The sequence below is a fragment of the Simochromis diagramma genome, unplaced genomic scaffold (assembly GCF_900408965.1).
Source record: "Simochromis diagramma unplaced genomic scaffold, fSimDia1.1 OVJJ01000131.1, whole genome shotgun sequence".
In the NCBI taxonomy this organism is placed as follows: Eukaryota; Metazoa; Chordata; class Actinopteri; order Cichliformes; family Cichlidae; genus Simochromis; species Simochromis diagramma.
The window spans coordinates 147,071-174,124 of record NW_024387200.1 but is presented as its reverse complement, the minus strand read 5'-3'; the positions used below and the strand labels follow the sequence as shown (position 1 = coordinate 174,124).

The 27,054-nt window shown below is 40.5% G+C and overlaps 1 protein-coding gene across 4 annotated transcripts in view; it reads left to right on the top strand.

The window, feature by feature from the left end:
* srrm3 (serine/arginine repetitive matrix 3) overlaps positions 1–27,054 on the top strand; it is a 161,068-nt gene that overhangs the window by 92,673 nt on the left and 41,341 nt on the right. For all 4 annotated transcript variants that reach the window (XM_040050247.1, XM_040050248.1, XM_040050249.1 and 1 more), the window contains 2 exons: positions 54–351; positions 20,712–20,813. In XM_040050247.1, coding sequence (XP_039906181.1) covers positions 65–351; positions 20,712–20,813 — 389 coding nt within the window. In that variant the 5' untranslated portion in view covers positions 54–64. The remainder of the gene's footprint in view (positions 1–53; positions 352–20,711; positions 20,814–27,054) is intronic.

Here is a 27,054-nt window from a genome sequence, read left to right as displayed (position 1 = left end):
CTCTCATCCCCTCTCTCCGTTAACCTTTGGTCTCTTCATCTCTGTCTCGACAGATTCAGTAATCATGTATGATGCAACAAGGGTGCCGTCTCCGAAAGATGGTGCAAACGGTTTGGCCCAGCCGGTTGTCCCTGGAGCAGGAGCGGGAACAGCTGTAGGATCTGGAGGGCCAACTGCAACTACAGTGCTGCAAGCTAAAACTGAAGAGGGGCAGCCAGTTAAGGAGGAGGAGGAGCCCAAAGCAGAGCCTGTCCTGGTGAAGAAGCCCCACAGAGAGATTCTGGACCATGAAAGGAAGAGGAGGGTGGAGCTCAAATGTATGGAGCTCCAAGAGATGATGGAGGAGCAAGGGTAAGTAAAGAACAAATAGTAAAAAGACAACAGATAAGATAACAGTACTAAGTTGGTCGAAAATAACTTGATTATTGACCCTGAGGGAATGATTATACAGGGTACAATGATAGTCCTGAGTGTTATATTATTATAGTCCTTTATTTATAATTTAATTTGTTTGGAGACCTTTTTTAAGTTATTTGAAGAGCTGAGTAAGTTTAGGTTGCCATGGTAAACACTAAAGTAATTTTTAGACAGCACAGATTACACAGATTACAAAACAGAAGATAGATACAGTATAAGGTTAAATAAATAAGGTTACGGGTAAGAATGTTCTTGCATTCATAGTTAGTCACATGTGTAGCATGAATAAAACCAGAGTTGTCGAGGCAACTAGATTTATTAAACTAGACGGGGAGCTGATTTGCTAGGCTTACAGTGCCTTAAGCATTTACAAAGTTGCATTAATAAAGAAATAACTCAATCTAAACCTAATCAAAGAGAAGTTTAATATTTGGTCTATTGATTTGCACTGGGCTTATTTGTTATAAGGTTCAGTCGTTAGTAAGAAAATTCCCCAAGGAAGCCATCTGTTGAAGTCAAACTAAAATATTACCTGCAGAAGAGTTACAGTTTCAGTGGTAAGGCACAACTTTGACTTTGAGGGAAAATTGTTTCCACTTCCAGCTTGCATTGCACTTTTTTTCAAGTTTTACTACTGCTCATTGGCCAGTTAGTGTTTGTCGGAACGTTGCCATCTTTAATGCAAACTGCAGGCAACTGTGGCAATCTCCTTATGAGCAAACTAATTTGTGAAAGGCAGCAGTCACTTGCCAACCAATATAAATATAATTTTTCCCTAGTAACGGTTGCTATGCACTCACCACCTGGTTGCTAGGTCTTTGTGACTGGGGCCAAAAAATATCATAGAGCTATTAGATGGGAGAATACTACAATGTAGTTGATATTTTATTTTCAGTTCAATACATGTTTTTCTTGGACAATTTTCTTATTAATGGCTGAAATTTAAAACAAATTAATTTTTTAAGACCAAGAGCAGAGATTGCCAAGAGGTCTCTAGGCCTGTGTGGCTGAAGCCTTACCCCTTGAATCCAACAATCTATATTGATCCAAGTTTTCTTTTTTAAATTATCTCCCTTCGTGTTGAAGCATTTCTTTATTATTTCTGCAACAGTACTTTGCTGCTCTTGTTCTTGGCTGCTATTTTTTTCCAAGTCCTGTAATTTGACTCGATATGCTGGCAGCAGGTTGGCAATATGAGCTATGTCTTCTAAATCATGGGAGACAATTTTGTGAGCTAAACGCACAAATAGAAGTGGAACTGCTCTTGATTCAGCTGAGCGAAAGGTTGTGATGCATGTGCATTCAAACTAGAGTCCAATATGAAATGCTTGCGTAGGCAAGTCGGATGGAAAAAAAAGAGTTGCTCTTGGGTTTTGATGTCAACTGACATTACCTTTTTCAGAGAAACGGTAGTTGTTTATCTGTTTTTCACAATGCAGTTATTGGGATGCTGGTTGGAGTGCAAGCCATAAAGGCTTGTGTAGCACAGAGCCTGACATTGACAGGTATGTACCTGTAGGGGTGCTGAGTTCACAAGCTGCACCAGAACATTACATTCAGACACCGTAACCTGCCAGAAGTCATCTTCATCATAATATTGGGAGGATGAAAAAAAAAACTATTCTCTCTGGAAGAGTGGAGTAAACTTAAGGAGCTGTGTTTTTGTGAGGAAATGGTGCATAACAATGTGTTTTTATACTTTTATCAGCATGCTTTGTAAATGTTATCAGTCACAGTGCTCTGTCGTGACACAATTGAATCATATTATTCTTTTATTCTCATTTTTAAAACAGGCATTATTGTGAGACACTGAATTAAACTGCAGTCCTTCTTGTAAGAGGTTGCTCTGAAACCTCTAAAGATAGAGCTAAAGATAACTGTTTCTTGGCATAAGAAGGGTTCAGGGTGCAGGACCTGGGTGCTTCCTGATTGGCCGGGTGCCCCAGTTAACATAATTGGCAGCATTAACAATTAGCAGCCCAGCGAAGAATCATGTATTTGCTTTAAGGTCTCCTGCTTTCTGGTTGGGTGCCTGTGGAGACACAGGGAGGTGTTGAAGGGCCTTGTCATGGGTGTCAGGGGATTGTACGCTGTTCCCAAGCCAACAGTGGGAGTTAGTTAGGGAAGGTAATCATGCATGCATATAGGCTGTATCCCAATTCAGGGTCTGGAGTCTTATGGGCCGCATTATGTCACAGCGACGTGACGAAGGTTGTCCCAATTCAAGGGCTGCTCGAAATGCGTCCTTCATTTCCCTGAATTTTAAGGATGTGGTGGTGTAGACTTCATGGCCCAACATATCCCAGAATGCATAGCGCGGCGCTGGGTGTGGATAATTTTGCCGGAAAAAAACGGCGGATGAGGGGCGCCCGAAGAGTAAACTTTGAGTAAGTACTGAATATTATGTCACTTATTTATGTGCAAATGTTTAATAACAAAGACCATTAAAACATTACTGTTGGCCACATGTCGGCAAAGTTATGTGACATTAGTGACGTTTGTACTAACTTGGTTTTAAAGCCTTTACTTTAAAATATACGCCGTCCAATAGCTGACCTTAATCTTACAGAGAATGATCAAAGCTCATGTAGAAACAAACAAACAAATGAACAAAAGATTTTCTCCTTCATTTCTGTCAAACAAAGCTGTATGAAACGTTTCCAGCTGTTAGTATCATGGTTGCTAGGCAACCTGGGCAGCGCGACGGAGGCTAGACCGTCCCATTTTACAAGCCTCGCACTTCCGGCCTTAGCGGTCTTTGAGTACGAACCATGGAAACTGTAGAGATGGCAGTCAGCCCTTATCCACAATCTCAGTGCTTCTCCCTGGCGTGTTTGCTCACACAAGCACACACATACTGTACACACATGCACACTGCTGCTTGAATAACTACAGCTCGCAGCCAAACTCCAGGCGAGACCATAATTGTGTGGATGCTTTAAGCATCCACACTATTGAGTTCCTCTTGGGACTTCCGTACACTTTTTGGCACTTAACTACTTCTACAATTTTCAGCCGATTTTCACCGTTCAAATCTTAAACTATTCTGCTATTTCTGCTATTGTGTGCTATGTCTTTTGGTATTTTTCACTATTATACTTTTTAAAATATTAAGCTTAATTTGTCCCATTGAAATGAATGGGAAACTTCTGCGATTCTGCTAAAATTTGCTTGTTTTTGAAACTTAACTACTTCCTCATATTTTCACGTAGAACAACCATTCAAACTTTAAACTGTTCTCAAATTATTGGGCTATTCAGGTATAAATCAGCTTTTTCAAATCTTTTACCGTTTTACTTTTATGCCTCTTAAAGTTTTCAGTTGCAAAATTGTGATTTTTCACAAAATACATGCGTTGTTATGGTTGCTATGCACTTGGCTTCCAGTGTGCCACTGAAGGTTTTGCAGTCTTCTCTTCATGTCTGAACAACTTCTTGCTACTTGCTCAATTTTCACTCAACTTCCACAAATTATACATCAAAACGTAGGTATTTTTACTGGCTTTCCGAAAATGTCACTATCATTGTTGTGGGATTTATAGAATTTTGGCAAATCTCCTCAGACCAACACAAAGTCGCAAAACTCTCCATAGAAAGTCAATGGAGAGCTTGTTCAAAATCACCGCTTGATTTCTGTAATGAGAGGCATATTCGAATCGTCATATCTCCTTAACGAAGCAAAGTTAAGACATAAGGCTTGTCCCAGTATATCTTCAGACACTCCTGACACTCACAATTCAAGAATTATTTTCTCACCTATTACCGTTCTGAAATGAGTTAGACTTGTTTGAGGGTAGGAAATTCGTCCTTCGCTCAGATTTCTTCAGATTTCAAACTCTGGAAATGAACCACTTTTTTCTCTCGTCATATCTTTTTAATGGATTTCCACAGAGACCTGAAAATTTCCATGACTGTTCACCAAAGCCTGCTGTCTCTTACGGTGAAAGAATAATATTGATACTCCAAATAGATTTAGAGTTAGAAAGCGTTGTTTGAGGGCAAGTCAAGGCAGTTTTTGCTTTGCTCTACTCAGTTATGGTGCATTAGAAGTCAAATATCTTTAATAATTCATATTTTAATGATAAATTGTCAACACTTTAAGATTCCCCCATCTCTTCTGAACAAAACGGTGTAAGAATGACCGTTCTAGCCCCTACGGTTAGGAAATTATGGTCATTTGTTTGAGGGGAGTTGTCATTATGAGAAATAGACTGCAAAAATCCTGTGTCTCTCTGTGCTGCGTGCACCTGTTTTGGCGGGAAAAAGTGCACAGGCTCTCTGATTGGTGGATTCAAATTCAGCAGCTCCCAGGCTGCTTGACTGACTAAGAAACTTGCTTCTCTCTCTTTCTGTGGGTGTGTGTGTGTGTGTGACACAGACAGAGAGAGAGAGAGAAAGCCTTTTTATGGGAGCATCTCATTGTAAGATTCAAATTCAATATATTTAGACTGGATGACTGAATTGGATCTTGTGTGTGTGTGTCTCTCTGTGCATGTATGTTTCCATATGTGTCCATATTTGTGATTGTGTGGCTGTTATATATTTTTTTGCTGATTTTTTTCATTTAACAAGTATATTTGAGGGACCCTCAGCATGTTCAGCATTTTTTCAGCTGTCCATTTTGCTTTTCCAATTTTTCTGTTTAACTTATTACTATTGTGCTAAATCATACTATTTCTGCTATTTTATAAGATTTGTGCATAATATAGTATTTCTGCCAAATATAGTATTTCTGATTAATTATAGTTTTTCTACCAAATCATAGTACAGTATTTCTGCTTTTTATAGGATTTGTGCTAAAACATAGTATTTCTACTAAATGTAGTATTTATGCTTAATCATACTATTTCTGCTTTTTATAGGATTTGTGCTTAATATAGTATTTCTGCTAAATTATAGTATTTCTGCTTTTTATAGTATTTGTGCTAAAACATAGTATTTCTACTAAATGTAGTATTTATGCTTAATCATACTATTTCTGCTTTTTATAGGATTTGTGCTTAATATAGTATTTCTGCTAAATTATAGTATTTCTGCTTTTTATAGTATTTGTGCTAAAACATAGTATTTCTACTAAATGTAGTATTTATGCTTAATCATACTATTTCTATATATTTCTGCCAGGTCCCCAGGCAGCCAATCCTCTGTGAGGACTGAGACATTCAAATTTTCAAATCAGGGCCTGCACGGCTTCCCAGCCAATCATATATGTGGACTGAGGCATTCAAATTTGTATATTGAGGCCTTCATGGCTTCTAAGCCAGCCAATCATATCTGAGGGCTGAGGAATTCAAATCCACAAATCAGGGCCTGCACGGCTTCCCAGCCAGCCAATCATATATGTGGTCTGAGGCATTCAAATTTGCATATTGGGGAATTCGTGGCTTCTAAGTCAACAAGTCATCCATGTCATATATCTCTAAAAATTCATATTTTAATGATAAATTGTCAACACTTGAAGATTCCCCAATCTCCTCTGAACAAAACGGTGTAAGAATGACCGTTCTAGCCCCTACGGTTAGGAAATTATGGTCATTTGTTTGAGGGGAGTCCTCACTATGAGAAATAGACTGCAATAATCCTGTGTCTCTCTGTGCTGCGTGCACCTGTTTTGGCGGGAAAAAGTGCACAGCCTCTCTGATCAGTGGATTCAAATTCAGCAGCTCACAGCTGTTTGACTGACTAAGAAACATGCTTTTAACAGCCCCAGTTCACTTGCTGCTGCTGTGTGTGTGTGTGTCTGTGTGTGTGTGTGTGTGTGTGTGACAGAGAGAGAGAGACAGCCTTTTTATGGGATGATCTCATTCTAAGATTCAAATTCAATATATTTAGACTGGTTGACTGAATTGGATCTTGTGTGTGTGTCTCTCTGTGCATGTGTGTTTCCATATGTGTCCATATTTGTGATTGTGTGGCTGTTATATATATATTGTTTTCATCTAACAAGTATATTTGAGGGACCCACAGCATGTTCAGCATTTTTTCAGTTGTCCATTTTGCTTTTCCAATTTTTCTGTTTAAGTTATTACTATTGTGCTAAATCATACTATTTCTGCTATTATATAAGATTTGTGCTAAATATAGTATTTCTGCCAAATATAGTATTTCTGTTAAATTATAGTTTTTCTACCAAATCATAGTACAGTATTTTTGCTTTTTACAGGATTTTTATTCGATATTTATATTGCTTAATATAGTATTTCTGCTTTTTAAAGGATTTGTGCTTAATATAGTATTTCTGCTAAATTATAGTATTTCTGCCATTTTATATATATATATATATATATATATATATATATATATATATATATATATATATTTGTGGTAAAACACAGTATTAATTTAAAATTACAATATTCATAGTTCATCACAGTGTCTCTGGTAAATCACAGTATTTCTGCTATGTTGTACTATTTTCCTAAATCATAGTATTTCCATAATGTTTAAGTATTTCGGCTAAATATATTCTTTCTGTTATCTTATACTATTTCTCCTAAAGTCTTGTATTTTTGAGAAGTTATAATGTTTCTGGTAAGTTCAATATTTCTGCTACGTTCTGCTATGCTATTGTATTTCTGCCAAGTATTAAGTTTCCTTTAAGATATTGCAGTTCTGCAAAGTTATTACATTTTAGCAAAGTTATTTTGCTTCTGCAAAGTTTTTACAATTTCTGCAACTTTTCAGCTTTTTCAGCTAGTTTTTGCATACAGCTTCAGCTTTAAAGCATCCACACTGCATTTTCGCAGGAAATGCAAATTTTTCTAGTTAATGATGAGCTCTGTGATCCTGTGTCAGTGCAGAGAAAACTCACTTTCCCACTGATACCTCGTGACATTTTACTCACATCACATTTGTCATTTACAGAAAGCTGACTAATCCATGATGTATTAGGGGAGAGTGATCCAATTGAATGAAAGGCAATCGAATTAGAGAGGGATTTTTTGTTTTTTGTTTTTTTGGGGGGCTTAGTGTTGATATGAGAGGTGGCAGGCACATTTGAATGCTAGAGTGAGGAATCTTTTATCTGGCTAAGTATTTACATGAATTAAATCAATGCACTGGGTGTTTGTTTGTTTTTGTTTTTTTTTTGTTTTTAAGGTGAAGCTGGATTGTACTGCCACTCATTTTTGTGCTCGTCCCTCGTTCCCTGAGCGTGACTGCTCTTGTCAGCCTGCGAGGTCTCATTAAGTCTGTAGGGTAATAGTAAAGCCACAGCAGATTGATGAAGCTGAAGGACAGCTACTGAGGATAGACAGAGGGGGTTACACACTTGCCATCTGTCAAGGTCTACTCATCTCCTGGCCTGGAGAAGATGTAATAGGTCCCAGTTTGAGAAAAGAGCCACAATGTCTACAGGAGTGGTGTAGTGGCACGCAGCAGCTTGGCAAATGATGACAGCACGCAAGGAGACAAGACATTCGCACTGACGGGCTCCACTGTGCTCGTCTGACTGCACGGCCTCGGCTGGCACACGGTCGCACATGAAGGATGGCGACCACTCAGCTGAGTGTTAAAGCAAGCCCTGGATGGACTCAACTCATCTTGTTAAGCTATAATCAAAGGAGAATCCCATTTGGCAGCTTGGCTCAGCACAGCTACCCGTGCCTCTCCAATTTCTAATGTGCCTCTTTAAATGAGAGAGCGTGTGTGCAGGATTAAGGGATAGAGCGGGGGATGAAACACAGGGATAGAGAGGCAGAGCAATGCCAGGCATTAGACACAATTAAGATGGTGGCTGGAGTCTGTTTTCATTTGTAGTGGATTTAAGCCACGTCACCCTCGAATCCTGGTTTTGACTGAGGACGGGGTGAAGGATTAGGCTCAGGGGAAGGTTGGATGGCAGCGCCCCCCATCCCATTTCCCTAGCTTTGCCAGCACATGGCAAGACACTCCCCTCCTCCCTTTCCGCACAGCCCCCCAGCTCCTCTCCGAAGATAAACCCAGGATAAATGGTCTGTCGTGAGTGATGGCCTCACCCCGGGAGCCAATTAGACAGGCTCAGCGAGTGCATTCATTTAGCTACCCAAGGCTTGGAAGCATCTCGCATTTATTGGTACATTGAGTGCTCCATCACTGCATGGTGCATCGCCTTTTCATGTATATGAGATGGGCTAGAGGTTACATATATCATATATGTGACATATGTCTGGAAGAGCACAAGAGGCACGGTCTGTTAGAGTAGCTCCTGTAGGCGATAGAACATAACTTAAGCTCTATCAGCATCCCATCCGTCTCCCATCAAAGAATATTGATGTACTGAATATGTCAAACTAATGCGTAGTGTCTACTTCTAATCAGCTCTAGGTGCCACATAATAATACGCCTGGCTGAATGATTTTGATCACAGTGGCTGCTCTGTATGCAAGGGTCCAGACTCTATTTCAGGGGTGTTTTTCCATGCTAACCGAGGCATAATAATCATGCATGGTTTGAACTCCTGTGGTGTCTGAGCCTTTAATGAGCTCTCTTCACAGGCTTCACTCAGACTACATGGTCACACACACACACCCAAAAAACCCACACAGGAGCTCCAAGCTCTATATATGTGTCAGTACATATGAATGTTGAGAGACACCAAGATAACGTTGAAAGTGTGTGCTAGGCTTGTGCATGCACCAAGATGCCGGTGCACAGCACTACGAGCCTTTTAAAAAGGAGACAAGAAATATGTCTTACCGCTTCGCCAAGCAGAAACAATAGATGCGCTTGTGTATTGAAAAATGAATATCTGTTTTAAAGTCAAGTAGAGAGGTCTGGTCCAACATAAACAACATAAGGAACAACACAGCTAAATTTGAATATTATATGTTGATACAGGCATACAAGTGACCCAAGGCAGAACAGTAAGAAGAGGAAGCTTTATATTAGCTGAGAGCGAACTTGGAGCGTTTTGGCTGCTTCCATTGTGATGTAACATCTACAGTGACACTTTTTTAATTGCAAGAGATGTGAGCAGCCCGGATCTTATTAAGAGAGCTTCTCTCAGAGCCTTTGAGGCCAGAGCAAATAATTATCTCTCTCTGCTCTGATGGAGCTTTTCCTGCAAGCCAAAGCCTGCGTCATAAAACACAAGACGATAAGTGTGTGTCCTGGAAGACCAAAAAAAAAAAAACACTGGATGGGAAAACATCTCAGGGTGAATGGCCCATTTTATAAATTGTAACAAGAGGGGCTCTCAAGGCAATAAAGAAGGTCTGTGCTAGACAAAACAACTTCAAAACCTGTTGTTGTAGAAAGGAGAAGATGAGCAATCAGAAATGGTGGATTGTGCTGCTCCAGCCATTGAGCTGCTTACACTGTGGAGGAGGTGAAGAGGGCAGCTTTATAAAGTGGGAAAAAGGTGTACTTGTTCTTTGCTGCCCATTCTCTCTGGTTTATGTTAAATCTGTTATCTAACAGACAATTTATGGCTGCAGAGAGCATCAATTGAAAAGCCTCTCTCCACTTGAGAGTTAAACTATTTCACTGTGGCACGCCGTAGGTCATTTTAATTCTACCCCTGAAATAGAAATGTGGGGGTGTTCAGGTTTGGCTTCCCATGTTCCCAGAGCCATTCAATCTTACTAACTACACTGGCATCGCTTTTTTTTCTGTACCTTTGCATCAGAATTGATGGCTGAAAAGTTTCATAGGCATATAGCAGCACCTGGGGACGACTTGTAGAGAAAAGCTCTTCAGATAACAAAGTCGGAATGAGAACACGGGCACTTCACGCAAAGGCACTCCTCATCAAATCGATGACTATCAGCATAAGGACAGTCTAGGGGCCAGAGCTATTCATTTTCCAGGAACGTGAGTTAATGAGTGAAATCTGTAAGTGCTCAGAGCTGTTTAATCACTCTAATCAAGATCTTTAATCGTGGTGATTTTTTTATTGCTGGGTGGCGGGCAAGCCTCTCGCTCTGATCGATGTCCCCTGTCTTTTTCCGCCCAAATCACTGGAAGTTTGCATGCCATAGGCCAGGGGTTCCCAAACTTTTTTTGCCAGGCCCCCCTTTGTTTTACAAGAAAAATGTTCGCGCCCCCCCCCCCCCCACACACACACACACACACGCACACACGCACGCCCAAACACATCCTGTAACCACACACACCCATATTTTGCTCCACTGCGGTTTATTTCACACCTCAAACATTTAGTAAACAATTAAGTAAATACAAGTAATCTGCAATAAATTACAGGTAGTAAGAAGATAAACTACTAACTCTTTTACGCTATGTCCACGGGTATTTTTGAAAACGCAGCTGTTTCTATGGTTTGGACTTTTCGTCCACATGTTAACGCCGTTTCGAATCACAGAAAACTGAGATTTTTTAAAACTCTTTTTTTACGTGCACGTGTGGACAAGGAATACAGAGTTTGTCAACGTCAAAGATATGTGCCTTTTTTCACGTCACGCTGTGCGCCACGTTATTGTTTACATGAGAAGAATTGCAGAATGGCAGATATTCAGATTAACAGTGACAGTATTTTGTCTCTATCTTCAGGTTTTACATGCTTACATACACACACGCAGTTAATGTCCCTCCATTTACAAAGGCAGAGGCATCACGGTGTAATTATTTTACGTGTTGTTGTTTTTTTCCTGTGTAATAATATTCAACATTGCTATCAATACATTTTTCAAAAATTGCCTCTCTGTGCAAAATAGGTTTAAAAACATAAACAACTGTGGGATACTGTTTGTCCGTGATTTGAACCGGGGGAACAAATCGTGGCAGGATCAGCCTGATATTATTTTTATCCCACTTTAACTTTACAGTATAAAGAGCTAACATCTCCAAAATGTCAGGAGTAGTAAGTTATTATAACAAGTGTTTGTGAACTAAAAATCAAGAATGTGGGATACTGTTTGTCCGTGATTTGAAGAGCCCAGCCCGTGCTCCCGACGAAGGGAAAACCAATTATGCAGGGGATACCTACCTTGGCACTTGTGCAGGTGAAGCCAAAGGGAAGATATGCTTCACCATATTTTCTAGTCTTTGGCTTAGAATGAAGTTGGTTTGGAAACATATTCAGCGATGCTTCATCTCCTGCTTTGCGTTTCTGTGGGAGCCCCGTCAAAAACCTGTCCATTATGCTAGCAGTGTCCAAGCGTTTTTTTTGTTTGTTTTTTTTTTTCCTTTTTTTTTCCTTTTCATACCTTTTGTTCTTTGTTAAAGCATCACCACTGCTGTGTACACACTCTCAGACTTTGGTTTGTAAGCTAGACCGATCAAACATTGCCTTTGCTGTGCTTCATACTGTGAAGCTGCACTGAACTTCAGAATAGAGCAATTCAGCAGGAGGAAAGAGAAGGTGGGGGGTGGGGGGGCAGAGAGGGAAGCAGAGGGTCTGCAGGTTTTTCATTTCTTTATATTTTACTAGAAAAATTGGAAATAGGTTAAACGATTTATTGAAACATGCAAAAATAAATGGAGTTACATAGTATGTACAGTTGTGAGAAGTTATCCAGTCCAATCCTCAGACTTTTTTCTGTTTCCTGTTTATGGGCTCAAAGGCAATTTCAAAAAAAGACCTGCTCCTTGGTAGCAAAATATAAAGAAATGTAAGGTAGGTCAAGACTTTTGCACAGTACTGTATGTCATTAAGCACTTCAGCTTGATGAATTCAAACTATTATTTTATTGCTTGAGCTAAGGTACCTGAGTAGCATCAGTAGCATCATCACCAATATGATCAGCACAATATGAAGGAGAATGGCTTACTTTGGCTGTGGCCTCTTTTTGGGCTAGCACACATTCACTCTCCCCACCACGCTTATACACTCTTCTTCGATCTGCAGCAGACAGCTGGGAGAACACTGGGACTGCTGTAGAGTTGTCACGTAGTGGCTAATGTATGGTGATGGATCCGGAGCCATGAATGGAAAGCCATGAATATAAACTGTATGTTTGTGGCCTCCATTGTGCTGAGTTGACAGCTGCTGGGTTAACAGATTGCCCTACAGCAGGACCTGATGGTGCTGTCACACCGAATGGCTTCTTCTCTGCTGGGCCATCTTCCAGCTATTTCAGCTCTCCATCGCACTTTTCCTAATCTCATTCTCCGCACCATCAGGGCACTGATAGCAAGTGGCTCAGAATACATGGCGTTGGCAGCTATATTTAATCTGAGAACGCAAACACTCATCTGATTAATGCTGTTTCCACGCTGAAATGAGCCACTGAATCCTTTTACAATCCAGCTTGGGAAAATGGTTCTGCCACAAGATGCATTTGAGGCAAAGATGAACCTATTTCTGTTACTGAGGTCCATATCTGTAAAAAAAAAAAAAAAAAAAAATTCTAATGGAAGACCTGAGGACAGCAGAGAATGTTAATACTTTTAAACCCAAACTTAAAGCGCTATCTCTACCCTTTTACTTTGGCTCACACCTTTTAGGTGGTTTTTTTTACCCTGTTTTATTTATATATTGTGCTTTGTTATCTTATGTCTTCAGTTATACATTAACAGTCTATAAACAGTGACAAATACCACTGGATTGCATTCAGCTTCAAACAGAAAGAAAAAATATTACCTATTTTATTCTGTGATTTCTGTGTGGATTAATGAATGCATGCAACTGCAGAAAGTCGTAAGTCATACCACAGTTTGTACCGTCCCTTTATTGTATCAGCCAGTATCAGTGTTCAAACTTACAAAAATTTCTGATATATCGGCATGCTGAAACTCTATGAAAGCTCCTTTGAAATTTTATTTTTAGATTTTAAATACACTGATCTAACAGCTTTCATTGGTGCAAATTATGATTTTTGTAAACTCCTGCAGCAGGGGTGGTATTATGTTTTTGAAATGCGCTTATTTGCTTTCTTGCACACAAACATGAGAAGAATGATAAAATATCAATATGTTGCATACAAAGATAGGTAGGCCAACAATGTTGGCATCATCCATCCATCCATCCATCGATCCATCTTTTTCCGCTTTATCCGGGGCCTGGTCGGGGGGGCAGCAGCCTAACCAGAGAAGCCCAGACCTCCCTCTCCCTAGCCACCTCCTCTAGCCTATCCGGGGGAACACCAAGGCGTTCCCAGGCTAGCCGAGAGATATAATCTCTCCAGCGTGTCCTGGGTCTGCCCCGGGGCCTCCTCCCAGTGGAACATGCCCAGAACACCTCACCCAGGAGGCGCCCAGGAGGCATCCTTGTCAGATGCCCGAACCTCCTCAGCTGGCTCTTTTCGATTTGACATCGTTACTAAAATAAATATTGTATTACACATTACCCATTACTTTTCTTAAAACTAATGCACTACGTTACTTAATTACTCACTGGAGAAAAAACCTTAGGAATGGCCTGAGGCACATTGTCGTCTTAGTTTCCTAATGAGGATACATACTGTATATGAAGGTTTCAAGCCTGACTACTCATCACTGCTTCTGTTACCTGTTGAAGTTCAGGCTCGTTTTGGCATCCACAGCTATATGATCACCTGTGCAGATGATTGCAAAGAGCCAAAGCTCTGATGCCAGCAAAATGCTATTGTTTCTGTACTGGGCGTAGTTTCTGTGCTACCATCTCTCTCTCATCCTTTCATACAATAAAATAAAAGTAATGTCCATATTTCCACTCCACAGTGACTTCCTAAGGCTGGTTAGGGACGTGGCTGGTTTGATTTCCTGTGCCATCACAGGAGGTTGAAACTGATTACTGGTAGGCTTCACTTATTCTAATTGAAATCAATTAATCTATTGATTAATTCTAATGATGTGTAAACCTCTAAACTGAATAAATAAATTGTTTTCTTGGTTATTTATCCCGAATATTGTCTCAGTATGTGTAATACAAAAGAGAAAGTGGAAACTATCAGGACAGCGTTTTGGTATGATTGTGTAACTGTTAGCCTCAGACAGTCAGTCAATAGTATAATTCAGATCATAGATCAGTACATTTGCATATTTTTATAACTATAAAAAGAAAGCTGACACTTTTGAGACTTTATCTAAGGTGTAAGCATCACAGCAGATGCCTTTGTGTCAACATAGCTGAGGCTAAAACAGAAAAACGATTTTATAAAAATATTCAGCAGTAGATCAAAACCGAAAGAAAACCATTAATCAACAAATGAACGTTACCCGATGCTGCTGAATTGAAGCAGAGCAAATTACAGAGGTTTTATTAGAGACACACCTTAGCGTTTTGCAATTTTGCATAATGTTAAAAAGTTTAAATTATTTTAGTAGCCTATTGAACGGCAGAAATTAGGTTTTCTTTTAGGAAGTATTTAAAGGGGAAAAAACAGCGGTAAACAACGGAGGTCTTATGCGTAACAAACAAGCAAATAATGCAGAAAACAGATTTTTAGACGGGAAACTGCTCTTGAAGTATACTGTGTGTGTGTGTGTGTGTGTGTGAGAGAGAGAGAGAGAGAGAGAGAGAAAGCTGTGCATGAAGTGTGATTTTATTGTGGTGAAAGCAAAACAGCAAAAGTCAGAGGAAATCCATGACGATGTTTATGTGAAGCGTAGTTTGGATCTCCTTTTGCTGCTGGTTCAGTCAATATTGTTTGAAGAGAAATAATACCTGCAGCTTCAGAATCAGCGCAAAAAAGGCGTAAACACGAAGCACGGACCCGCCGACGGATCAGAATCAGTGAACTGTCGGCTTTCAGCCCCGACCGTGTCCGTGCTGTCTGGTGAGAAAGGCGACATCTCACTGATTCTGATGCGTCAGCGGGTCCGCGCCTTGTGTTCAGTCTTTGTGCAGAATCTGTGTACCTGCTCTCATTTACTGTTTTAGCTGTTTGGTGGTGGTTGAAATGTAGTAATATTTATATTAAAAATCGATTCAGGATTTTAATGAATCGATATCACGTTATACAAGCCAGAATCAATTTTAATCGATAATCAAAACCCGCTCCTAGTACCTGTGTAATCATGCTTATGTACATCTGGATAATGACGCAAACTAGTGTTTGGCGCTTCACATTTTAATGAACTAAAAGACAGAAATCAGGTTATAGGATCTGTAGTGTTGTTTATTTATATTATGGTGCTTATCATTTGTGATATTTATTACTGTGTGCATACTTTATTAGGAGAGATAAAATAAAATAAAAAATCTCTTCCTTGCTGGTTCCATCGAAGAAGAAATGCTCAAGTAACTATGTAACACGTACGTAATCCAATTCCACAACACAGTGTGATGGGAAATCAGCTGTGTTTTTCTGCCCATCTTATTTCGAATCTGGCGCGAACCGGTGAACCAGTCCCTGAATCAGTCACGTGGTACGGACTGCCCGCGAGGCCTCGAACGTCACTGCATACGTAATCAAAGCAAGCCTCGATACGCGCTTCACAAAAACGGCCTCGAGATTACCTGACACACGATTCGACCAGTGGCGTGTCTAGAAAATTTTTGTTGGGGGGGCCAGGTAGGGGCACAGATTTGGAGAAGGGTGGCAGATGTAATTGACAGATAATGTTTAAAAAAAATTCTACCAACCGTTAACCATAATTCAATAATCCTATAAACCTAATAACTGAATGCGCTTTTAACTCTTATTAGAATGAGATTTTAACCACTACGCTGCAAAGTTTTTAGATACTGCGTTGATGAAGTACAAGAGATACAATCAGTGCTTTGTCAGTGTTTACTCAGCATTCAAGGACAGCAATATTTGCATAGTATTTTTACTGACATATAGTGCACATATGTTTTGGGCAAAAACATTTTTTAATATTAAAATACGAACATTTGTAACAAACAATTGACAAATTAGCCAATTCCAATGTAAAACTTTATCTGCCTATTAAAAAAAGAAGATAATCTTCTCACAAACTGGTGTTTGATTTTGAAACAGGAAAAAAGTGGGGAAACAACTGAAAAGACTAACATTTGAATAAAACCTGAAAGCAAGTAAATACTTCCTATGCTGCCTTATGGTAAACTTTGGTAATATTGATAAAGAACAACACTGGCTGATGATGAAATACAGTCAGCTGGCATGGTGACACTGCCAGTATTAACCTGCAGGGCTGGACTGGGACAGAAAATCGGGCATTTTGACTAGAGACCGGCCCACCAGGTATTAAAGCCATAAAGCCTTTGAATGAAAACAAATGCTGTTGTGACAGTGATGTACACTGTCTTGTTGGTATATGTATGATTTCTATACATTTTACGTCAGATAAAAACTTTGGTTGTAAGATTTAGATAATTATTTAATAAAAGCAAGATATTTTAAATGAGAATAAGAAAGAAAAGTATTTCTTTGTGCCCCACCTTTCCCTGTTAATGCCCTACCTGGCCCCCTGGCAAAACTTTCCTAGATCCACCCCTGCACAGTTACCAGCTGTCAGCTACTTAGAAAAGAATCCTGGTGTTATTTGTCTCTCAGAAACAGTTCATAACTTCCCTTCAACTCATTCATGTCACCTAAAAGGTAAACCTGTTTCTCCATCACCTGTTCAGCTCTGATGATTCAGTAAGGACATCTCCTGGTTTCATCTTCATGTTTCCCTCTCACCACATATCCAAACCGACATCATGACCAGCAGCTTTACAGCTGTGGCTCCAGCAAACATCAGCTGATACTAGAAATTAATATTAAATAAATTCTAACAACAGCTGATCAAGCTTAAACGTGCTGCTGTTGTTTAGCGCGACATCCGCTGGTTTCCTCTTTCTGGCGCAAAGTGGGCGATAAACAAACAAGTGAGAAAAGCCGATCAGCTGATCATTGATCAGTTTCATGATTGAAGTAGCAACAGGAGAGGGAGGGTGAGAGGATGAGAGAAGAAGAGGCAGCTGTGCAGCGTAATGACAGAATAACTCCAGCTTTGTGTCTTTTTTTCATTATAGCGAAAGACCAGGACAAACTGCATCTCTTCTCAGCTCAATACGAAACGTGTAATATTTTCTCTGAATGAGGGACCATTCCATTTTTTTAAGGAGCCGTTGGCAATTCTACTAACTAACCTTATGAATAAAATAAAGTTCACTATAAGTAACATCATAGCACCCACCCAGCTGTATAGAAACTCCGTCAAGCCTGCTAGAACGCAGTACGAGTTATTGCAACTGACGGTAAAAAGTCAGCACAACGAAAATAAACTACACCTAAACTTGGTTTATATCTGACCCAGATAGACTGCAGGTCATAACTTCTTACCTGAAGTTCAGTTCACCTGACACTCGGACTGGTGGCTGCCTCGGGGCTCTCCTCCTGCCTCCCCTTCCCTCATCCACCTGCTGGCCTCTGTGGAAGCCCCGCCATAGCCACCACCAAACAACTGAGTTATTTTTACACATCGACCTGCATCTGGCCAATCCACCACCTCTCATTGTTCATGCCATTACAAAAAAAAATAAAAAATAAGTCACCGGGCATATGCCCGGTATGCCCGATGGCCAGTCCAGCTATGTTAACCTGCAACCAAATCTGCAGCTCCATACAGCAATGTTACGACTTAGATTATATCTTATAACTCATAACTCTTATGTTAGCTCCCCTCAGTAGCATACTGTCTGAAATATTCGACGGCTGCAATAATTCTTCAAGTGTTATTTTTTCCTTGGTATTCTAATTTCACCGAAGTTTACTAAACTCAAATTTAATATTACTTACCGGGACATTTATTCTGTCCTCATTTTCTTTCACCGAAAAATTGTTTCCTGCAGTGCCGTCTTTCGTGCTTGGCTCTCCTACCTTTGCTAACGTGATGCACATAGCGCAGAAGCCGATGCTGCATTCACTTACAGTTGGATATCTGAGCTTCACCGTGAAAACATAATCGTACATTTGATATTTGATTGAATTTTATTGTTTTGCCTTTGGGGTGGCACCTGGGGTGGCCAGTCTGGTTGGGGGGGTGGCCTGTGCCCCCCCAGGCCACCCTGCTGGACACGCCACTGGATTCGACGCTTCGACACTCAGGACACATCACTAGTTTTCACGGTCAGTCTTTGCAGTGACCATCATAGTCTCTGAGTTTTCTTAGTTTGTCACAGTATTAGTTTTCCCAGTTTAGTTAGTCTAGTCACGCTATCCCTGCTTTGTTTCGCTTAATGTGCCTTATAATCCCGTGCACCTTATGGTCCGAAAAATACGTACTGCACACTGCAGTTTAATGTTGCAAAGCACCTCTTTTTAACTTCAGTGGATATTATACATGGTTATGCTCAGGATATGTCAGCACATTTCTGCTGGAAATGCCTTTTGGTTAAACTTTCAGCAAGGAATTTGCATTTGCACTGTTACATATACTATTATATGCATATACTATTATATATTGTACACATATTTATTAGTTTCAGATGTAGCCATTCTTGTATTTTGCTTGTTTACATTATTGTATTTTGCACAACTCTGTTGCTTGTGAAGCTCGCACACAAGAATTTCACTCACATGTGCTGTACCAATGTACCTGCACATGTGATGTGACAATAAAAGTGATTTGATTTGATTTGATTTGACATTTTTATAAAGTTTTAATGTACATAAAAACCAGCTTCTTGTTTAAGTGAAAATAAATGGAAGGTTGTCTTTTTGCGCTAGTAATGTTGTGGAGTTGTATTTTGTCTCGCATCAATTATATCGTCAGTTATATCGTTATCGCAAGTTTTCAGATATATCGTGATAAATATTTTTGGCCATATCGCCCTGCTCTAATTGGCCGATCACCAAATATGAAAACACCACACACCAGTAGGTTTAGATTCAAAGACGCAATGAATGCAGTTTTACGGTCAAGACAAGTATCTGTGTTTTTAGCTGTGTGGTAAATCTCGGTGGATTTCTGTGTGAGCACAGTGCTGGATCTCTTTCATTGTTCAACGTGACATAAACATTATAGTTGCTTATTAATACCAGTGGGTCCCAGTCAGTCTTGCTCTGTGATGTTTGGCTCTTGGCCACCATTTCACAGCTTTATTAATTCTCTCCCTTTTCACTCCCACCTCCAACCTTCTCTCTGGCTCTATAACTCATTACAGCTCATTATCACAGCCCAAGCTGAACTTGGAGATGGTTTAGAAGTTGGTGTGAATTTACCGGGAGATGGGCTTCGGCGCGCAGTGAAATTAAGAAGCCATGTCCTGTCAAGCACATGTTCTTGCACGGCTGATCTATGAGTATCTGTAGATTAAAACGGGACTTGTTCAGATAGGCTAGTTGAATTATTACTGTCTCCACTGTAGAGCTGTCACTGCTCCTACAGAGGCAGCCTGTAGTGCTACTGTGGCTGCTGCTTGTGAAATTTACAGACTGGGAGGATGTAGCCTAAAGCTGTATGCATAAACAGTTTTGCCTTTCTGATTTACTCTGTGCATTTCGTATTGTTACATTCACAATGAAATTAGAGCGTCATTACAGCACTGATCATTTTGCTCCTCTTCTTTTGCCCCTACTAACAGCCACAGCCATCTAAAAAAAAAAAAAAGCCAAATATGTTAGATTAAAAAATATGAATACAAATCTACAATATGACCGAGACAGTAATTGATTTTTCTGTGCCTCTGCAGAGATGGTAAATGGCCTGTATTTATATAGCGCTTTACTTAGTCCCTAAGGACCCCAAAGCGCTTTACATATCCAGTCATCCACCCATTCACACACACATTCACTCACTGGTGATGGCAAGCTACATTGTAGCCACAGCCACCCTGGGGCGCGCTGACAGAGGCGAGGCTGCCGGACACTGGCGCCACCGGGCCCTGGCGCCACCGGGCCCTCTGACCACCACCAGTAGGCAACGGATGAAGTGTCTTGCCCAAGGACGCAACGACCGAGACTGTCCGAGCCAGGGCTCGAACCGGCAACCTTCCGATTACAAGGCGAACTCCCAACTCTTGAGCCACGATCGCCCCTCATTATCCTCATTATTCTGTCTGTGTCAGCTGATAGAGAGCTCCACAAGCTGCTTGCAGTTACTCTCAGCTCAGTTGCGAGTCCCGGTGCTCACTTGCAGAATAAAACATGCAGTACCGGCCCGCCTGGGACCAGAGAGGTTGACGGTGAATCATCAGAATGTGCATACTTTGGCTGAGTGTAATTTTTGGTCAGGATGCAGTCAGAAGACAGCCTTTGCCATTTTTTCTGACTCTGTGTGATAGCGGGGCACGACACGCCTCCTACGCGAGCTTCTGGCAGTTATGACAGATAACAGTTAGTTTTGCCAGTTCCTCTGCTGCCGTGTCACTGTTCACAGACCTTCACATAGACTCTGGTTAACACTGAGAAGAATTCAGATTCATCCTTGTTCGCTGACTGCTGAACCCGCTATTTAAAGCTGCGGATTACTGATGAACATGTGTTTGCTTCTCTGTTAACTGTTATGTTTTCTTATCCTCAGGTACACAGAAGAAGAAATCCGACAGAAAGTAAGCACATTCAGACAAATGCTGATGGACAAAGAAGGCGTTATCACCAGAGAAGGCTCCCACACACAACCAATGTAAGTTACGTCGTCAGCTTTGATATCTGTGACACGTGCATTAGAAGGTCAGATTTCCTAGTGGTGCACACTAGTTTAAAATCATCAGTCAGCTGCATCTGCATTTATAACTACCGATAAATGCAAATGTAAAAAGTAAGGAAGAGAAGGGAGAAACGCCCTTCAGCCATGGTATGAGTGTTGATGTTACACAGTTTGACCACTACGTGAATTTGGTCACCACTTTTGAGTAGTGACCGTAAGAACGATACCTAAGATGCAAACGACAGAAATGAGCTTTCTCTGAAAAGTAGCTGGCCTCTCTCTGAGAGATTGAGTGAGTTCAGTCATTCAAGAGGGGCTCAGAGTAGAGGCCCTCCACATTTAATGGACCCAGTTCAGGTGGTTCAGATATCTGACAAGAATGATGCCTCTTGGGCGTCTCCTGGGTGAGGTGTCTGGGGGCGCATAGACCCAGGACCAGAAGCACTTCAGTGTTCCCTGGATAAGCAGGAGGCGGTGGCTGGGCAGAGGGAGGATTAGGCTTTTCTGCTTAGGCTGCTGCCCCCACAACCCGGCTCTGGATAAGTGGAAGAAAGTGGATGGATAAATGGCCTGAGGGCAGTCTGCAACTACACTGCTGGCAACATCTTGTTTGGAATGGCACAAGCACAGCAACCTGCAGAGTCAGACAGAGCATAAACGGGTAACTTGTTGTGCCAATTTTTGCAACATTATCATATTATCTTAGTAAAGAATCATAAGTGCAGTAACTACACCTAACAAATGTTAAACCCGTGTATGCTTTATGTGTGACAGAAAAAAAATGGTATCGGTCTTCAAAATCCCAAAAATGAAGCCCAGTGATGCCCTAACTGTTCATGTCTGGCACTACCTAAAATCCTCTTCTAGTGTTTATTAAATGGGATGTTTATTACAGAGACTCGACCCGAAAAACTCGACCTCCAAGACCCCACACACACAGTACCCACCCAGTTCTGATAGATCTGTTTTGCTCCTCTCTCTGTAGAGAGACTTTGTACATTTTCATAAATTAGGCCACTGTCCGTAAATTATAAGCAGAATTTTCTCCTCTCATCAATTTTATGCAATTCTGGTTGCCTTGCATTGTAAATTTGCCCTTAAGCTATAAATCTTTGTCTTTGTACAATAATGTTTAACAGCTACTGCCAGTCGGGTCAGAGAAAAAGAGAGGAGAGGGGTGGATGTTTCTGCATAAAATTTATATATTTCATTGTTTTTTTCAGAGGATTGTCCATGCATAACCAAAGAATGTATTTATATTCTTTCACAGCCTATCTCACCTCCATTTTTTGTTCGCAAACACATTGTTAGCAAAGTCATTAGGCATCATCCTTGATGATAAATTGATTAGAAAATGAATGCAGATGCTTCATAATAAATGAAACTACTATAACTAGGCAGCAATAAATAGCAAATGCTAACAGAAATTGATTTTAAAAGAGGTCATGAAAAATGGCCTGCAACTCAAATAATACCTTGAAGCTGTTGGTTCCAAAGAACATGGACCGTAATTGCAAAAGTGCAATAAATTTTAATGGCTTTTGACTGGCACTGCCTTTCTGTGAATACACAGGGAATAGTTAAAACCCTGGTGCTTTGAAAATAATCAGTAGCATTTTAAAGTCTATTCCAAACTCTGCTGGAAGCCAATGAGGCGAAGATTGGCATGATAATTGTCAATTTGTTTAGTGCTAAGCCTCGTTCAAGCTTTAAGCGCAAGGTGGGAGGGAGAGTGCCTCTTCTGAGGCAAGCAAAGACGGAATTAAAGCAATCAAAATGAATGAATGTGTAAAAAGACTTTGTCCACGTCACAGAAAGACACAATCACAAAGGCTGGAACCTTGAAATATGGGAGGAATGGCAACAGCAGGATGTGGGTGTGGAGGCATTCCTGACTCAGTGTTCTGAACCTGTGAGTAATGGAGAAAGGCATGGTTGTGGTGGCAACCTGTCCTGCTGTCTCTGAACTAATGACTGTTAATGACGCTCATGCTTCCTGTCTCGCAGTCGCGATTAATGATTCTCCCTCCTCTGCATGTCAGCTGTTGTCTGACGTTTAACTAAACCACAGTGAAATGAAAAAGAAGGCTGGGGAGGAGGAGTTACCCACAGCCGTGATGTACAGTAAGATGAATGAGATGAACCTTTATGGTCCAAAGACGGCAAACTATAAAGACACAGGAAACTCTGCATGCTTTGCTTTTCACATTAGTTCACTCTCAAGGGCACTTGTGAGTCAGGTCAATTTAGGATGTCTGTGCTCGCCTGAAATTCTGCAACATTCCCTCTCTACAAAGGCCTTGATGTGGAAAATTGAAGAAGCTTGTAATTTGCAGGGTTGTTATCCTCCCACTCTTCCTTATCCTTTTCGCTCACCCAGGATTTAAAAAAAATACACGCAAGCAGACCTCTGTGTGAAGTAAGCTGAAGTGAAATGCCTCTTTAGACATTAACATGCCTTAATTAATCTGTAGGTTGACCCCCATTGATACTAACCACTAATAAAAAGCAGATCAGAAATATGTTCTTTAATAAATATATTAAAGTTATAACGTTAATACAGTCACAGTGATAAACAGCCAGCACGGACTTGCTAGAGTAGTATACATAACTCTTCCTGTGTCCTGTGTTAAACATGTGTGATGTGTCCTCTCCATTAATGACATCTGCCTCTGTCCTTCCTAGTCAATATGCGTTATAAAATAGGGAGAAAAAGAAAAAAAGCTACATTTTGCAGAATATTCAATCATTTTAACCTTGTTATTTTAGACTGAAGTTATAACCACAGCCTATGAGTTAGTTTTCCTTGAATATGAGAGAGGAGGCACCTAATGCTTTTTTGTTGAATTTTGGTGGAGCTGCTACCACTGAAGCCCAGTGATGCCCTAACTATTCATGTCTGCTATTATAAAACTATTATTGGGGCTAACCAATAGAAGTACACCACTCAAAGCCTCCAGTGTTAATCATGAACAATTAGCAGATCAAATCAGCTAACAGATTTGAGATTATGTGACTAGTTTATAGCTGAGCTGTGATATGCAAACTGTTGCAAAGTTTACAGCAAACTTTTTGGCCATTTTTTGTAACAGCATGCAGTCACACTGGTGACTTCTTTGACACGGTCTGTAAAATGCTTTGCAGATGCTGCTGAGTAAAAGTTCAGTAAATGTAAACAATCATTAAGCTAACTGTTGCCTTTAGGTTTCTCTACAACTATAGCTGTTATAATAATCTAGTGCAGACATCCCTTCTGCAAAACCCCATCTGACTACTTTATGGAAGCAATATCAGCCCACAAATAAGAGCTTGGCTGTATGAGTGCATGCTAACCAAAAACAAAATCAACCATGCTACTAAACTGAAAGGGTAATAAGACAATCCTGCTAAATACCAGCATGTTAGAAATGCTGTCATGAGCATGTTTGGGTGCCAGTGCAGGCTAACAAAGCCAGAAGCATAGCTGCAGACTCCTCAATTAGATATGTTGGTTGGATTGAGAAAAGGTATTACAAATTGATAAGAGATACAGGAAGTCTGAGGAAAGAAAATGACAGAATGTGATAAATCAGTATAAGGCAAATAATCTAGGTAGAAGCTGATTGGAACTTGAAGAAAGAACAGAAATATATAAATATAGATACACATAGGCTAAATGAATGCTTCTCCAATGGTTGTACAAACACAAATATGCTACTGCCTTCAGAGTGTTTGATTTTGCTTAGCTGGGAGGTTTTATTCACATGTCATCTTTTCCTCAGGGACAAGAATTATTGACAGGCTAGGCCTCTCAGCTGTAGCTTAATACACTGGCAATAAACAGCCAGCAGTAAGCATGGATGTGCTACCTCATAACTCTGTTTACTGGTGTCCCACATTGATTTCCTGAAGAATGGATGGGAATGTGGAGCGAGACAAGGAATGCAGCATGTAAAGCCTCTCAGAGCCTTTCGTGCTTACTTACCAAGGCTGCCCCTCAGTTTCAGATAGCAGTTCAATATCTGATGTAATACCTGAGACCAGCCTTTCCTTATTAGGAAACAGAAATATATCTTATTTTGTATAGAAGTGGTTATACCTTATCTAAACATTGTGCATCCACAAGATCAAGGTTTTTCCCCGACGACCATCTAATCAGTCAGCTCGGCTTATAGAAATCCCAGCACAGTAAACTTTTCATCTCAATATGACAACTCTAAAGTCTCTGTAGTTTGCCCCCATACATATAATGAAGAGTAATCCATACAGCCACCACCTGCCTCCTCCCCAGAATAACAAACTATAACTCTCTGCAGCAACAGAAACATGTGCAGGACTTCACGAGCAGAGTGGTTGTCTGAAAGAGGCTATGAATGAGTTGCACTACTTGGTGCTACAGCCCTAGGGAGACCCTTGGCCATAGTCCATCACTGCCAAGTCTCAGGGACAGTGGCTGAATTAGAGAGGCTCTTACCTCACCAGGTCAGCAGAGAGACTCACTCATCTGCCTAATAGGAACGCTGTCTGGACTGGACAGATGTCGCCAGCATAATGGAGCATAGTATAAATTAGGAAACTAGAGACAGGATGGGGAATTGGTTGATTTGTCACTAATGACTAAGCATGGGGACCACTAGATTGTTTAAATTGTTGTTAATTGCTCTTTTTGGCAGCGAGTTTCTTTTCCTGCCCTGTGGGGGCAACACCGACAGCTAAAGCAACAATTTCTTTTTGTTTTGTTTTGAAAAAACTAAATCAAGACATTAAATGTAAAGTCAGCAAGTAATGCTGAAGTCGCATGCTGTTATGAATCTTTCACAATTATTTACATTTTAATGTCCCTGTTTAAAAGAATCTAAAGCAACTTCAGCTAACTGAGTCAGCACACTCATGGGTCATGGGTAAAGTCTGTGAATCCCATTAGAGATGTTTTTTCATCATTTTTTTTTAGAAGTAAGAAATTTGTCAAGTGAATATGGTAAATGGCCTGCATTTCTATAGCGCTTTTCTAGTCCCTAAGGACCCCAAAGTGCTTCACATTACATTCAGTCATTCACCCACACATTCACACACTGGCGATGGCAAGCTACATTGTAGCCACAGCTGCCCTGGGGCGCACTGACAGAGGCGAGGCTGCCAGACACTGGCGCCACCGGGCCCTCTGACCACCACCAGTAGGCAAACACGGGGTTAGTATCTTGCCCAAGGATATTTGACATGCAGCCAGGAGGCAGCCTGGGATCGAACCACCGACCTTCTGATTAGTGGCTGACCTGCTCTGCCACCTGAGCTACAGCCACCCATAGCACAAACAATTAGAACTGCTGTGTTATTAACACATCCTACTATTAATACATCCGACTTTAAATCACAGTGCAGATGTTGTTAATCGAGATCTGGCTTTGTAATAGATAATTAGTGCATATTAGGTTATTAGCTAATGTTAGCAAACTTGCTTATCAAGATGACTCCATTGACTGCATGGATGCACTGCAAAGAGAAATGTTACTTTGTGATAAGTAAAAAAAACAAAAAAACAAAAAAAAAAACCCGAAAGAAAATGGAAAAAAGAGAAAAGTAGAATTTCACTTACCTGGACTGCAAAGTTTTTGATCAAGCTTTTAGTACAATAAACCACATTCCAATCTGAATTGGTAAGCTAACTCCATTAAAATGCTCTAACATGACCAATGAGTCCAGTCCAATTACTCAAATTAGCAGAGGCAGTACTTAGCATTCAGCGATCATCTACAGCGGACCTCATTTAAGCCTTAAAAGTGTGAAATTAATCAATTCCAAAAAAACAGTCACCCCCATACAGCTGTTATGAAGGTGAGCCAAGATCTTTTTTTTCTCCCCACTATGCTGTAAACATGTCAGTTTCATCACTTCAGTTGGGCATTTTAACAAGAGCGTCGGTGTGAATTGACTCACTTTTACAGCCAGCTTAAAGTGGCTCTAAGAGAAACTCTAGTTTTTTGGCTTTATTTCTCTTTCCCAGAGGTTTCTACCTAATACAGCCATGCTAAATATTTTGTATTTGGCTGATGTGGAGTGATGGCATTTTTTTAGAAAAATATTGATGGTAAGGAGGAAGAGTATGCAGCTGCTTCTGAATGTGCACAAGCCTAGTATCCGAACACTTCCTCCAAGGCCAAGCCAATTACATTACCAGAGGCTTGGACTGGAGCCTGCATTTAGTCTGAGAGGCCACACCATCTGGATTTCAAAAGCTAAA